This window comes from Mirounga angustirostris, unplaced genomic scaffold, assembly GCF_029215605.1.
Source record: "Mirounga angustirostris isolate CCGP_5_RB_7025 unplaced genomic scaffold, mMirAng1.0.hap1 SCAF_13, whole genome shotgun sequence".
NCBI classification, from domain to species: Eukaryota; Metazoa; Chordata; class Mammalia; order Carnivora; family Phocidae; genus Mirounga; species Mirounga angustirostris.
In genome coordinates, this window is record NW_026991721.1 from 56,647,701 (window position 1) to 56,661,445 (window position 13,745).

Below are 13,745 nucleotides of genomic sequence, written 5' to 3' on the forward strand. Positions count from 1 at the left end.
CCGTTTCTTCAGATCAGGTCTCCCCAGGATCACCAAGCCTCTTTCCTCTATTCTCTTGCTGCTGGTCCAGCTCAGCCTTGTTGAGGGGAGGTCTGGGAGTGCAAGATCTAGCGCTCACACATAGCTGTTCTCGGAGTATCTAAGACGTGAGTGTCGGTTAGAGGCGGCTCCTTGAGCAGGTGGCAGGCATGGGCGGGAGCGCGGGAGGGAGGAGGGCCTGCCTCTTGTTCTTCCTTGCCATCTCTTGACTCTGCAGGGCGGGCCATGCTGTGAGGGCTGTGAGGAGCCACAGAGGAAGGTTGGGGTGTCGGACTTCAGGCCAGGGTCTGAGGGCCCACCAAAGGGAGCCTCCATGCTCTGAGCCCCCAGGAGGCTTCCTTACAGGGAGTTCTGTTAGTCACCCCGGCACAACAGCTCAACCTGTCAGTCCTGGGCACAGAAATGGATAAGTTCTCTTTTGCCCTAGAAGGGGCCCCATTCTCCAGGAAGATAAGAGACTATATATTGATCAGCAAAACAGGGGGCAGGAAGCAGAAGAGTGTAGATGGCATCTGCCCTGGCAGCCCCAATTTCTCCCAACATGGCTGTCCTCCTGGGTTTCTCCCATTCTGCGGGTACCTATCTTGGGTCAGGTGCTTTCTCCCCAAGTTCTCAAGGGGACTGCCTGGAGGTCTGGGGGAGGAGTGGACAGGAGAGATAAGAGTGGGTAGGGGTGGAGTGTGAAGGAGAGAGATGGAGAGAAGCCAGCTGAGAGGAGAGAGGATTAGGGGTGGGAAAAGACATTGAGACTCATGGAGACATGACAGGAAAGCAGCCTGTGACAGAGCTGGGCATCAACGAAGGGAGGCATGGAGAGAAGAGAGATCCACTTGGAGAGGTTGGGAGAGACAGGGCCTGAGAGAGACACACAGCCCAGAGGGAAGGGAAGGGAAGGGAAGAGGAATAGAGGCAGAGAGGGGCTCCAAGGCCCCGGAGATCTTGAGGGACACCCAAGTTTCAGAGAAGGGGACACCGAGGCCCACAGAGAGACCCCCCAGGCCACCCAGGAGACTTAGCACAAGCAGAGTTGGATGACTCAGTCCATATGGCCAGTCCCAGTAATACAGCTTGAGTCTTCGGAGGACTTGACCATTGGGTTTGATGTTACTACCTTCTTCTAGGCCACCAACAGGGGCACTGTGAGGCTTCCTTCCAGAAAGGGAGGGGTGAGCTCTAGGTTTCAGGCAGTGGGCAGAGCAATAGGAGGTTTAAAGAGGTGGGAAAAGGGGCACCTGGGTGGCTCAGTCGTTAAGCGTCCGCCTTCGGCTCAGGTCATGATCTCAGGGTCCTGGGATCGAGCCCCGCATCGGGCTCCCTGCTCGGCGGGAAGCCTGCTTCTCCCTCTCCCGCTCCCTCTGCTTGTGTTCCCTCTCTCGCTGTGTCTCTCTCTGTCAAATAAATAAATAAAATCTAAAAAACAAAACAAAACAAAACAAAAATAAAGAGGTGGGAAAAGACATAGAGACTCATGAAGACAAGACAGGAGGGCAGTTTGTGACAGTGACCCTGACCCTCAAGATGGGCATCAGTCCCTGCACCGGTAGCACCAGAAGAACTAAGGCCAAGGTCTCTGGCTTCATATAATCCTAAGCATTAAGAGGGAGTTAGAAGTAATTTAGTCTAGACCCTTCCCCTCCCCAAACAAGTGCAGAAATGCTGATCTATCCACAGGACTGGCTTCAGAGGAGCCCTGACTCCTAACAGACTCCCCTTTCTTGGTACCTGGAGTTAGTGCTGGGGGGCGGGGGGGGGGGGGGGAAGGGGAGAGGCACTGTCTACGGTGCTGACCGGCCCTCTCTCCAACCACAGAGCTTCAGGTAGGGAGCCAGGGAAAGCAGGAAGTCTCCAGCCAGCCAGCCAGCCAGCCATCCTCACTGAATTAAACCACAGAACCATAGAACTATCTGTTGCAGAGCTGGAAGGACCCATTTTTACTAACGAGGAAACTGAGATCCAGAAGAGGAAAGGGGCCTGCTAAGGTCACAGAGTTTCTGTCATCAGTCTGGGACAGGCCTGGAAATTGCCACTCTTTTCTACATACCACATATTCTCCCCTGGGGTCTGGGAAATTGCCTTGTTGTTATGTTGATATTTATACTGGTGTTTGTTCGAAAAAACTGAGAGGGCAGGAAATGTGACCTCCTTCACCCCACTCTGAGCCTGGGCTGTGTACGTGTGTGTACTCATGCCTAAGTATGTATTTGTGTGTGTGCATTGTATATATGGCTGTGTTTCTCTCTATGTGTGTGCACGTTTGTGTGACGGTGTGTGCGTGTATGTTGAACAGAGGCATGCTCATTCTCAGCTGCTCCCACCGATTCCCTTCTCCCTTCATGGAGGCAGCCACTCTGCTCTCTGCATGCCCACATCATGGGCTTTGGGATCTGAGCTATTTCCTTCCTGAGCTGATGCAGTGGAGGTGAAGTTGCTTTGAGATCTGGGGAAGATTCAGGGCTTGAAGGCCCCTATGAGAGCGAGGTATGAGAGTGGTCTTCCCAGCTACAGTTCCTGCCCCCCAGACCCCCACTCCTGGGGCAGGCGGGGCAGGGCTGGGCCAGGAGGGGGATAGGCAGAAGGATGGCAGGCAGGGAGCCTCGGGCTTCATTGGCCATGACTGCTTCCAGCCCGCGCTGGCCAAGGCTGTGAAGCCCCTTTCTGCCGCTGCTCCGACTCTCCTCAAGTTTCCTTTCCTGTCCCCCCCCAACCCCGTCCCCACCTTCGTCCTGCCCTTAGTCTGAAAAGTCACAGAAAGCTGGCCAATCCGAACAAAGGCCAGACAGGCACCCACCAATTCCAGTAAAGGACAGGTCAGGGCAGCCCCCAATCCAAGTAAAGGGCAGGTAGAGGAGCCCACCAATTGGAGCAAAGGACAGACTGTCCTCTCTAAGGCCCCTGGGGAGGGAGCTGGGGGCGGACAGGGGCTGGAGATGCAGAGACCTGGGCTGCGGACCGGCTCTGCCTGACTCGCTGGCTGACCATAAATGGGACATTGCTTCTCTTTGACTCTCGGTCTCCTCATCCGTCAAATGAGGAGACTTAGCTGTCTCAAGCCTCGCCCCTCAGCAGAGCTCACTCCATCACCTTGGCCCCTCTTCTCCAACTTCCACAGCATACACACATCAGACTCCACCGGAGCCCAAGAACCCCAGGGCTCAGCTTGCCTACCCCCCAGCCACCCCCCTCTGCCAGGCAGGAACAGACCTAAACCAGCACTACCTTCTGAGGCCCTGACCTGGGAGCCTCAGCCTGAGGAGCCTGAGTGGGCAGACTAAATTTGGGGATTATTTGGGACATGAGCTCTTTCTCCCCTCTTTTAGTCTGCAGAATTGACCTCAAAAGGCCACAGTAGTCCACGTGTATACTGTCTGCACAGCTGTCCCCCCATCCCCACCTTTGTCCTGCCCTTAGTCTGAAAAGTCACAGAAAGCTGACCCATCTGAACAAAGGTCTGACAGGCACCCACCAATTCCAGTGAAGGACAGGCTTCTGAACCCTGGCCCTGTGAATCCAGAAGGAAATGGCTGCCCCTGTATGAACCTCTGTGTGCACCTGGGCAGGGGGTGGTGGGGGTGGGGTGGGGGATGGGGGCGTTCTGCAGGTGTGCTGGGCGCTTCTGTGCAGAGGTGAAGGTCTGTGGCTCTGTGGCCCAGTGTAGCGCGTGCTGGGGGGTGTGAACTGTGATCGGGAGTGCCCAAGTGTTAAAGGACAATTAATCCAATGGGGGGATTCTAATGTTTGGAATTAGCAGCTTCTGATGTCCAAGGGCAGAGACTTATCTCCGTGACTAAAATGTGTCTTCATCCTTGAGCAGCGGGAGGGGCCGGAGGGAGCCTGGGGTTTGGGGAGAACAATGGCAAGTGAGCATTCAGGGAGAAAGCCCGCGGTTGCCGCCCACTCCTGGGAACACAGGACTCGGAGGCAGCGGCGATGAGGGGGAAGACCAAAGCCAAGAAGATGCATGGCCGAATGTTGTAGCTGAAGCCTGGACTCCAGGCTTCCCCTGGATCCCAGCGCAGGACTCCTCTTGGTGGCCTCTCTGAAAAATGGGCCCTGAGTCCTTTCTTGCCCACCCTTAGGGACAGGCAGCTCACCTCCTCCCTCTCTCCTGGTGGCCTCTGCCTATGTGGTGTGGCTCTGCCTAGAAAAAGGTCCTTCATCCCACTGGGCCAGGGCCAGCGTCCTTCAGACCTGATGGTCTCCAGCCTGTCCCTGGGGCCACAGAGTCCTGTCTTGCTGCTCAGGAGAGCCTGAGAGATTGGAGCCAAAGATGGAGACCCATGGGTCTGCTCTGCTGTAGGCTGGGCACCCCCAGGTTCTCTGGCCTCAGCCACATGCAAGACTTGGTTTCTAGTTCCCTCTTTACATGGGTTACCTGTGAATGGGTCTCATCTTGTCCTTACTTGGGATACAATGCACTGGGGATGATCTAATCCACCTACAGAAGTGGCGGAACTGTCATCTTCCCTATTCGGGTTAACAGATCTTTATTAATATGGCCTGCAGTTTCAGCATTTTAATTATTACCAGCCACACATACACTGTGGGCTCATGCGGCACTTGGGGTTCACTAAGATTCTCAACCTCATAACATTTTTACATGAACGGGGGCCAAGCCATGTCTCCTTCCTCCTATGGTTAATCATTTTGCTTTTTGAACACAGACCCGGCCATCCCAGAAAAGAACTTCAAGGGCTAGCGGGAGGGCATGGCTGAGTGGACCGTATGAGTCATGAGCCTGCCTTGGCCCCGGATCCCCTGTTCCATTACCTTTCTTTTTGATCCCTGTGGCTCAGCCAAGTTAATAGAGTGAGAAGCATGGACCTTTTTTGTCTCTGTTCTGGCTCTCCAAGGACAAGGCCTGTTCCTGGGATGTGAAGGCTGTGAGGCAGTCAAGGCTGAATTCTCCTTTCTCCTCTGTCTTGCCAGGGGCTGGCCCAACTGTGTTTCTCCCACCTTGTGGGCTCATGTACCCCTTGGACTCTTGCTACTCCCAACCCAGGATACAAATTGGGGGGTTTTTTGCTTGTTTATTTTGCTTTGTTTTCATATGGAAGGTTGTGCTTTCCCTGCTATGCCAGAGTTGTCCTTGGCTAAAGAACAAGAGGCCTGGGGGCTAATCTAGACTTGACCTCTTGACTTACTGTGAGCACTTTGCTAAGCGCCTCTCCCTTCTCTGAGCCCCCTTTCCCCATCACTAAGATGAGTGGACTTGGACACATTAGGGCCTTAAGACTTGTTGGATTCTGAGATTTTAAGATGCTGGGATTCAAGTGTCTGAGAGCCTTGGGCTCTGGTTTAAGTGGGGAGTTTGTACTCCTAGCTGCCTGGGCAGATGGGGCTGTCCTGGCCTGCCTGGGAAAAGCCCTCACTGCCCTTTCCTCTCTTCCAGGATGCTTTGCTGAGTCTGGGCTCCGTCATCCACATTGCGGGCTTCCAGCGGGCTGTCAAGGAGGCCCTCTCGGCCGTGCTCCCCAAAGTGGTAGGTGCCTTGCCCCATGTTTCCTCCCCACCCCCCAAACCTTTGCCCAGCTCCTTGCTGTACCTCACATAATGTTGAGAAGGAAGGAAGAGGCAGGGTCCCTGCCCAGAGGGCTCTCGTAGGCAAGCGACGGTTTTGGATAAGTGTTCTGAGAGGGGTTCCTGAAAGAGAAGGGCTGAAGCTAAGTCCCAAAGAATGAACTTACATAGGAATTCTGGAATGTCAGAGACAGAAGGGGACTTAGAGCCTAACTGGAAAGATCATGTCTTGAATAATGGAAAGGATTCCCCTAGGATAATAGCTAGAACATAGTGGAGTTAAGTGGGCTTTGGAATATGTAGCAGAAGAGGTTGAGGGTAGACATGCAGAAGAACTTCCTTGACGCCAAGTCCAAGAAGAGCTGGAGTGAGAGGCATAGCTTTGTTGAATGAGTCTGTGTGAAGGTAAAGTGCCTGGAGACAGGAGGCTGGACAAGATGACCTCTAGAAAACTTCAGGCTTCTCTCTGACCTATCCCAACACCACGGATGATTGCAGATTGGGGGCAGGTGGAGGGTGGCTGCTTGGGCCCATGGTCACCTGGCCCCCTTCGTTGTCTGGGCCCAGAGTGCCTTGGTGAGGGGCCTGTGGCCCTGGTAAGCTGCCCCAGGCCATTCCTCAACCTGGCTCCGTTGGCCACTGCTCACCCCTTAGGCAGTAGGACGAGCAAACTGCCCCTGAGACCTGAAGCAGCTGTCAGCCTGGTGGGGGGATCTGAACCCGCCAAAGGAGCACAGAAGACTTCCTGGAGGAGGAGATGCCTCATCTGGGTCCCCATAGCCTGGCATCTCCTCTTCCCTACTCTAGACACCAGCCAAGGGCAGCCTCTGCCAAAATGTGACACCCCTCACCCCCCCACTCGCCACCCCCACCCCTGCAAGTCTACCATATCTGAATCTGCTTGATTAATGAACCTCCAGAGGCCCAGAGAGGGGGGGTGCCTCACCCAAGGTCACACAGCATGACAGGGACAAATGGGGCTTGGCACCTAAGCATCTCCATTCTCTCTCCTCAGCTCTGCCTTCCCAAACCTTCTAGAAGTTCAGAGCCCAGGAGGAGGGCTGATGAGTGAGCTTTATTGAGCGTGAAATTGGTAGGAAGTGGGTGGTGTGTTGGCGCCCAAAAATAAATCCTCCCAGAGAAGGACAGGACTGAGGCAACATCTGGCCTGGGATGGAGAAACATCTGGAAAGGAGGGGGTGGGGAGGTTGGCAGGTCAGCATCTACAAGGCTGTCCTGGGGCCTTCTGTGGCCACTGGGGCTGCCCTGGGAGGGCTAAGGAGTAGGTGACTAGTTAGGTCTTCCCAGGCAGGCTTCCTGGTGGTTGTGGTATAGATGCCCTGAACTGGATTAATTGTGTCCCCAGAGCTGGGGGCTTGGAAGACAGCTGTGGTCCAGGCGATCAGGTTCCTGGGACGGTGGGACATGTTTACCTTAGCTCATCCAAGAGACCTGTATGAGCTAAGGGAGGGAGCCCTGACTTTGGAGAGCTGGTTGAACGGAGGGTCTCAGCACACCCCCTCTCCAGGAGGGGTCCCTCCTCGCCCCATCCACACGGGAAGTGTGATCTGCCCCCAGTGAGGGGCGGGTAGATGAGAGGTCTCAACTGCCCACAGGGAGTGGGGGGAGATTGGAGGTCTTCTCTGCCTCCAGGGAATGAGGGAGTCTCGAGGGCCCACAGGGAGTGGGGGGAGGGTTGATGGGAAGGGTCTGCTCTGCCCCTAGGGAAGGGTGAGGAAATGAGACTGTCTGCCCTCTGAGAAGGGAGGGGAGATGAGAGGGTCTGCTCTGCCCCCCAGGGAATGGAGGTGGGGAAGATGGGAGGGGTCTGGCCTGCCCTCTGGAAGTGGGGGGAGATGGGAGATCTGCTCTGCCCCCAGAGAAGGGAGGGGAGATGGGAGAGTCTTCTCTGTCCCCGGGGAGTTGGAAGGCGGGGAGATGGGAGGCGCCTGCTCTGCCCCCGGGGAGTTGGAGGGAGGACTGGCAGGGTTCCAGTCTGCCCCCACGGAGTGGGGGGAGATGGGAGACCTGCTCTGTCCCCAGAGAAAGGAGGGAGATGGAGGGGGGAGGGGTCTCCACACCCCCCTCAGCGAGGAGAGCCGCCAGCACCTGGCTTCCTCATCAGCACCCATTGTGGCAGGCGGGCCCGAATGCAGATGGTGCTGATGTGTCTGCGAAGGCTCCCTCCTTCTCTCCAATAAACTCAGCTAATTTTAACCCAGAGGGCTGAGAGTGAGGGGGTGGGAGGCAGAGGGACATCCGGAAGTGATGAGGATCTGTCCTCCCCGCCTCCCCAAGCCCAGTGTAGCCACCTCTCTCTGCCAGGGCCAGGCTTTCCGTGTGAGCCTGGGTGCTGGGGTGGGGGGGTCTCTTAACCTCTTTGGGCCAGATCCCTCAGGCCCCTCCCAGGCTGCGGCAAGGGCTGGAGGACCAGAAGGAGGAGAGGCCTCCCTCCCACTGATTTCTCCATCCCTGAACTCCCCGCCTAGACCCTTCCCCTGAAGGACAGGGGGCCTTCAGGCCTGGCCTGTGCCTGCCCCTCTCACTGCTCTCAGGCCCTATCATCCTCAGCCCACACCACCAATGAACTGGCTCACATTCTCTGGCAGTAGGACTGAAACAACTCCTGGGGCTGGGAGGGCAGGGGCAGCCAAAGACAGCAAGAGTGGCTGGCAGGATTGTGGACACTCACAGTGGTCGAAGGGCAATGGCTTCGACTGGATTCCATGCATACCGGGGGTGGGCCTTCAACACCCAGCTCCAATGTCACCTCCTCCAGAAGCCCTCCCTGATAGCATCAGCAGAGAGGCGAGTCCTCCCTCGCTCTCCCAAGAAAACAGTGTCCCTCAGGATACCTAGCTGGGCATGTGGGGGCCCCCAGCTGGGCAGCGCTGGTCTCTGTGTCTCCCTCCCTCCCAGAGTGTGGGGCCGGGGGGCGCCCGCTGAGGCTGTGCTGTTGGGAGTTGGTTATGGATCCCTCGGGCGGCCAGTCCTGCTTGGAGGGGATGTGGCTTTTCACCCATGGGTCAGTGAGGGCAACCGCTTCTGCCAAGACGTGGCCTGGAACCGAGGCCAAGACTGCTCTGGACCCTTGGGGAAGGCACACTGACAAGCTGAAGACTTGACAAAGCTTTGAAGAGAGCTTTGATCTCACTCTAGGGAGCAATCATTCCAAAATACGCACCTGCTCTCCTCTCTCAGGGCTCACAGCAGCTTCCTCCCCAGCTCTGTTTCTAGGCCCTGCTGACCCCAAGGCCACCTCCTGTGCCCCCTGCCTCCACTGTCAGCTCCATAAATGCTCTGTGCTCTTTACACTGCTTATCTGCGACTCGGCCCAGGCCCAGAAGCCATTCTTCTATGCCTCATCCATTCCCCAAATGTGTCTAATTTTCACTGCAGTTACAGCTTCAAGATCACTTCCTCCAGGGAGTCCTTCTGGCTTCAGTCACAGTGTGTGGTTTCTTGTAGAATTGTTTGTGTCTCTGAGGTAGGGGGGAAGCTTCCAGGGCATTCTGAGCCCCTCCTACCATACAGCCCTGAATGGACCACTCTTACGGTTTGCTGAGGCTGGAGTCACAGCAGGGAAATATCTTGGGGTGGATGATGGGTGGGATTTGTCTGCACTTTCAGCCCTTTAGACTCTCTCCCCAGCACCTTAGATTTGGGGTGATAGACAAGGAAAGCCAGCAGGTGGCTCATGGCTGCCCAGAACCCCTCCAAGAGGAGAGGCTGAAGTGTAAGTTCATAAAGTTTTCCCACCCTGGCAGCAAGTTAGAATCACCTGGGGAGTAAAAACAAATGCTTGAGCCCACTAACAGAGGATCTGTGACCTTGTCACCCAGATCCGCGTCTGCACTGGGACAAGGCAGCTGGGAGGGCTCTCTGCAGGATCTCACGAGCACCTTCTGTCCTAGGAGACTGTCTACACCTACCTGCTGGATGGGGAGTCCCGGCTGGTGTGTGAGGACCCCCCCCACGAGCTGCCCCAGGAGGGGAAAGTCCGGTGAGCCATTCTGTACCCTATTGCCTCTCCTGCAATCGAGGATCTCAGGCCTGGGAGACCTTCCAAAGTCATCCAGTCTGACTTCCCCCAACTGCCCTTGACCTCAGCTTCCCTGCCAGCTGGGTCACTGGACCCACTTGGCTGGGTCACTGACTCCCCATAGAGGGGAGAACCAATGTCTTTTCTCGTGTTGTATTGGGGCAGTGGACAGCACAGGGCAAGTGCCCACTGGTAGGTTTTCTTCTAGAAACCTAGAGAGCTCTTCTGAATTGCAGCAGCCTCCTCAGAGCCCAGTCTCAGAAGGTGGGAGCTACAGCTTATCATTAGACCCCCAGCAGGCTCTGAGAACTGCCGGGGAGGTTCTCACCGCATCACAGAATGCTGGACCTGTGGGAGCACATGGTGTGAACCTGGTGTCTGAGAGCAGAGAGATCAGAGACAGGTGTCCTACTGTGGGTTCTGAGCCCAAGTGCCTGGGTTCAAATCCCACTTCCCTTTTACTAGCTGTATAACCTAGGGCAAGGCACTCAGCCTCTCTGGGCCTGAGGGTTCTCGTTTGTAAATGGCAATAATGATTAGTTACTTATCTCGTAGGCTTGTTTCGAGGATTAGATGAGTTTAACACAAGTAAAGCACTTAAAACTGCATCCATTAGAAACGCTAAGTATCTGGTTTTGTTTTTGTCAGGATGGAATGTTGGAATCCCTGACACGAGGCACAGAGGGCTCGGTGCTCTATGGTCCCCTGATACTTCTGAGCCTATTGAATTCCGCCTCCTTATCTTCCATCATGAGACGTGTCCAAGGCCACATACCTGGTGTGAGACAGAGCCAGGCCTGGGACACCGTCTCCTGGCTCCTGGCCATTCAGGGGACAGTCAGGGGGAATGGAACTCGTCAGATGAGAAAGTGTTGACAGGCAGGAGCGCTGGTCCAGAGGAGGTCAGGCCGCAGAGGACATGGTCACTGCCTTCTCGGCACCGCAGGGCCAGCGTGGGCCCAGGGAGCTGGGTCGGGAGCCGAGGGCTGCGTGGGCACCAGTGGGGGTGTTAGTAGAAGGCAGCAAGCACTCCAGTCCCCGGGGGACGGCTTTTCCTACAGGCCAAGTCGTCCAGGAATATGGCTTTTTCAGGTAGTGGCTGAGGCCGGCAAGACACTCCCCTTTCACAGAGCTGGTGGAAAGAATTGCTGTTTGCGGCTGCTAGAGGTCCTGGTGCTGGGGATGCTGGTGGTCTTGAGGCCCCTCCCGGCACTTGGGACCCTGAATTCCAGGATGCTGGCCTCTTTCCAACCCTTCCCCCTGGGAGCGGCTGGTGCCTCTCCAACAACCCAGAGCCTTCTCACCTCCTGTTCTCCCATTTGGTTCCCCTAGGGGATGGGTGGCGGGTGACACTCTCCCCTTCAGCATCTCCTGACAACTCCTTCCCTCGAGGACTGTGTGAACCAAGCCAGCCGCGCCCTTCTCTGGTTGCCACCGTCCCATCTGTAAGATGGCAGGATAGGCCTGGCAGGTCTTCGGAATCTTAAGGAAAAGAATGCTTATTATATCCCCGTTCCTCCTCGGAGCCAGCAGCCCTACTGCTAAGAGCTTTGCTTCATATAAGCTTGCTCCATCCAGGAAGTTTCCTTCAAGTGGCTGGGGAAGGCCTTCCTGGGAGAGGGACGCAGGACCTTGGGCTCAGACGGCAGGAGGGGAGCATCCTGCTGGGTGTGCTCTGCCCCTTCTGAGCCCGAGAATGCTCCCCTGAGGCTTTCTGCTGTGAGGAGGGATGGGAGGGGGTGTCTTCGGTCAGGCATCTTGGAGAGGTCTCAGATCTGCGCCTCTCAGGATCCCCCAACCACCGCCCCCACCTTCAGATTCAGTAAAGCTTTTGGAAAAGATAAGGAAGAAAAAAAGGCAATTAAAAGAGAATGTTCCAATGCAATCAGCGCAGAGTTCAGTGGAGATGGGGAGGTGAGTACCTGCTAGGATACAGGGCTCAAATCCCAGGAAGAGGCTAGCAAGGGGCAAGAGGTGTGAGGCAGCCCGTGTCCCGGGGACACAGTGATCAAAGCTCATTCAGGCCAGCAAGGATTAGGGGTGAAGGTTTAGGTCCGTCCTCTCTTCTGAAATCTGTGCTCTGCCATACCCCTTGAGAAAAATACTTCCTTCCGGCTTCAGTCTCTTTCTATAAAATGGGTGAGGCTGGGTACAGGGTCCTTCGAACGGTGACCTCTGTGATTCTGGCCCCAGCAGGAGACAGGGGAGCTGCCTCAGGCTAAGGTGGAGCCCGAGGCTCTGGCTGTGCCCAGTGGAGGGGGCACTGCTCCGGGAAACCCTGGAGGGCTGGCAGGGCTGGGAAATAGCACAGGTGTGAATAGAGGTGGGGCATAAAGACAGATAAGGCCCCGGGAGGAAGAGGACAGGCTTAGCGTGGTGTGAGGGTGGCAGGGGAGACAGCGCAGGGGGGATGGAGAGGCCCCTCCTGCCACTGCCCCCTCCCCTCCGTGGGCTTGCAGGTGCCCAGTCTCATCCCCACGGTGTGTTTTGGGTTCCCTACCCCCTCATGCTGGCTCATGCCCTCTTCTCCTGAGCGGAGTCCTTCCCTGTGCGGCTCCATCTCAACCAGCCACATTTCCCTGATCTCCCGAGGCCCAGCTGGAGGCGCTCTAGGAGGCCTGCTCCATACGGGATCTGGTTTCCAGAAAAGGTGTCTGGGCCGTGGTGGCCTCCCTCAGGGATGAGTCTTTCCACCAGAAGAACCGTGGGCTGGGAGTCGGGAGACCTGGGACCCAGGCCAAGGAATCGCTCTGGGCCTCTGTGGGCTCCTGGGAGACAGCAAGATGGAACACTGCAGTGTGTGAGGGCTGGTCCAGCTCCGAATTCCAGGGGCTGGAGGGGAGAGGCTCCTGGAAGGCTGCCTGCAGGAGGGCCTTCCGGGAAATCTTCGTCTCCCTCATGCTGGTGCCCCTTCAATCTCCCAGCCTATTTCAGTCCCCAGCCCTGCCGCCTTCTTCCTCTTATTGTGTCTCCTGGATCTTGAAGCTTCTCATTACCGGCTGCTGGTTGCAGCGAAGTCTGGGGCCTTTCAGCTGCCACGGGGACACCACCGCCCACAGCAGCCCAGCTGCTTGTCCCTCCGCTACCGTTTGGGGGTCCCAGGGCCCAACCTTGAGAAATTTCTTCCTCAGAGCTGACCTGGTCCTCTTGCACTGCAGAATCTGTGTGCTCCTCTGATTTGTATCAGGGACACAGGGAATAGTCTGTTCTCTGGAGTCTCACATTCTGGGAGAGGGAAAGGGAAAGGGAAGGGGAGAGGAGGGTCCAGGTCCTGGCCTGAATCATAATTTGTCTCCAAGAGAGATGAAAAGTCAGAGCGAGATTGAGACTCTGGGGGGTGGGGGGTGGGGGGGCTCACCAAAGAAGGGGCTCATAGAAGTGGAAGGGGGCCTGGGCACTCAGCTCTTTCCAGGCCATTGACCCTCCCAACAGAGAGCCTTTTTCTCTACTCTTGCCACTAAACAAATAATTGTTAAAGGGATGGAACCGTCATAAAGTCCACGCCCGTTCCTCTCCCCACTCTGTGCCCATCTGTCTTCATCGTCACTGGGGCAGCCATGACCACCCAGGCACCAGGGCTGGGTCATTAGCCTGCAACCTGGACAGCTGGTCCCTGGGCGTGGAGTCCCTCACCCCCCACCATCAGCCTGGCAACTGGGGTAGGAGGACGGAGGAGTCAGGAGGGGAGATGAGGCAGGGCAGAGGGTCCTAAGTTGAGGGAGGAACCACTGGGGTGTGAGTGTAAAGCCCCCACCCCCATCTGGGTTGGGGAGACTCAGCCTGGGCATTTCCCTTGGTCTTCCAGTCTGTGGGTGTCTTTAAAACCTCCAGGAGGACGACAGTCCTGGGAAAGGTGCAGCAGAAGAAAAGGGCTTGCTTGGGCATGGGCTGGGGTGAGCATGGCCTAGCACAGACCTGCCTGGACTGTGGGTTGTGGCCGGGCCGGGGAGGGCAGGTTGCAGAGCAAGGTGCCAAGGTGTGGGGACTCCTGAGGGTTTAGGCCCCTCGGAGGCCCCCCAGTGCTCTGTGAGAGATCTGGGCTCAATCAAGTTGATCTGCCCCAGCCCAGCCTCTCCTCATTGGTCCAGGGACAACTGAGACTAGAGGCCCTCACTGTCAGGACGTTTTCAGTCTCTTAGGTTCTCCC

General features: G+C 56.5%; 1 protein-coding gene across 2 annotated transcripts in view; it reads left to right on the plus strand.

Annotated features, from left to right (window-relative positions):
- PDE2A (phosphodiesterase 2A) overlaps positions 1 to 13,745 on the plus strand; it is a 63,980-nt gene that overhangs the window by 26,933 nt on the left and 23,302 nt on the right. For both annotated transcript variants that reach the window (XM_045894368.3, XM_045894369.3), the window contains 2 exons: positions 5,429 to 5,518; positions 9,471 to 9,559. In XM_045894368.3, the coding sequence (XP_045750324.1) occupies positions 5,429 to 5,518; positions 9,471 to 9,559 (179 nt within the window). The remainder of the gene's footprint in view (positions 1 to 5,428; positions 5,519 to 9,470; positions 9,560 to 13,745) is intronic.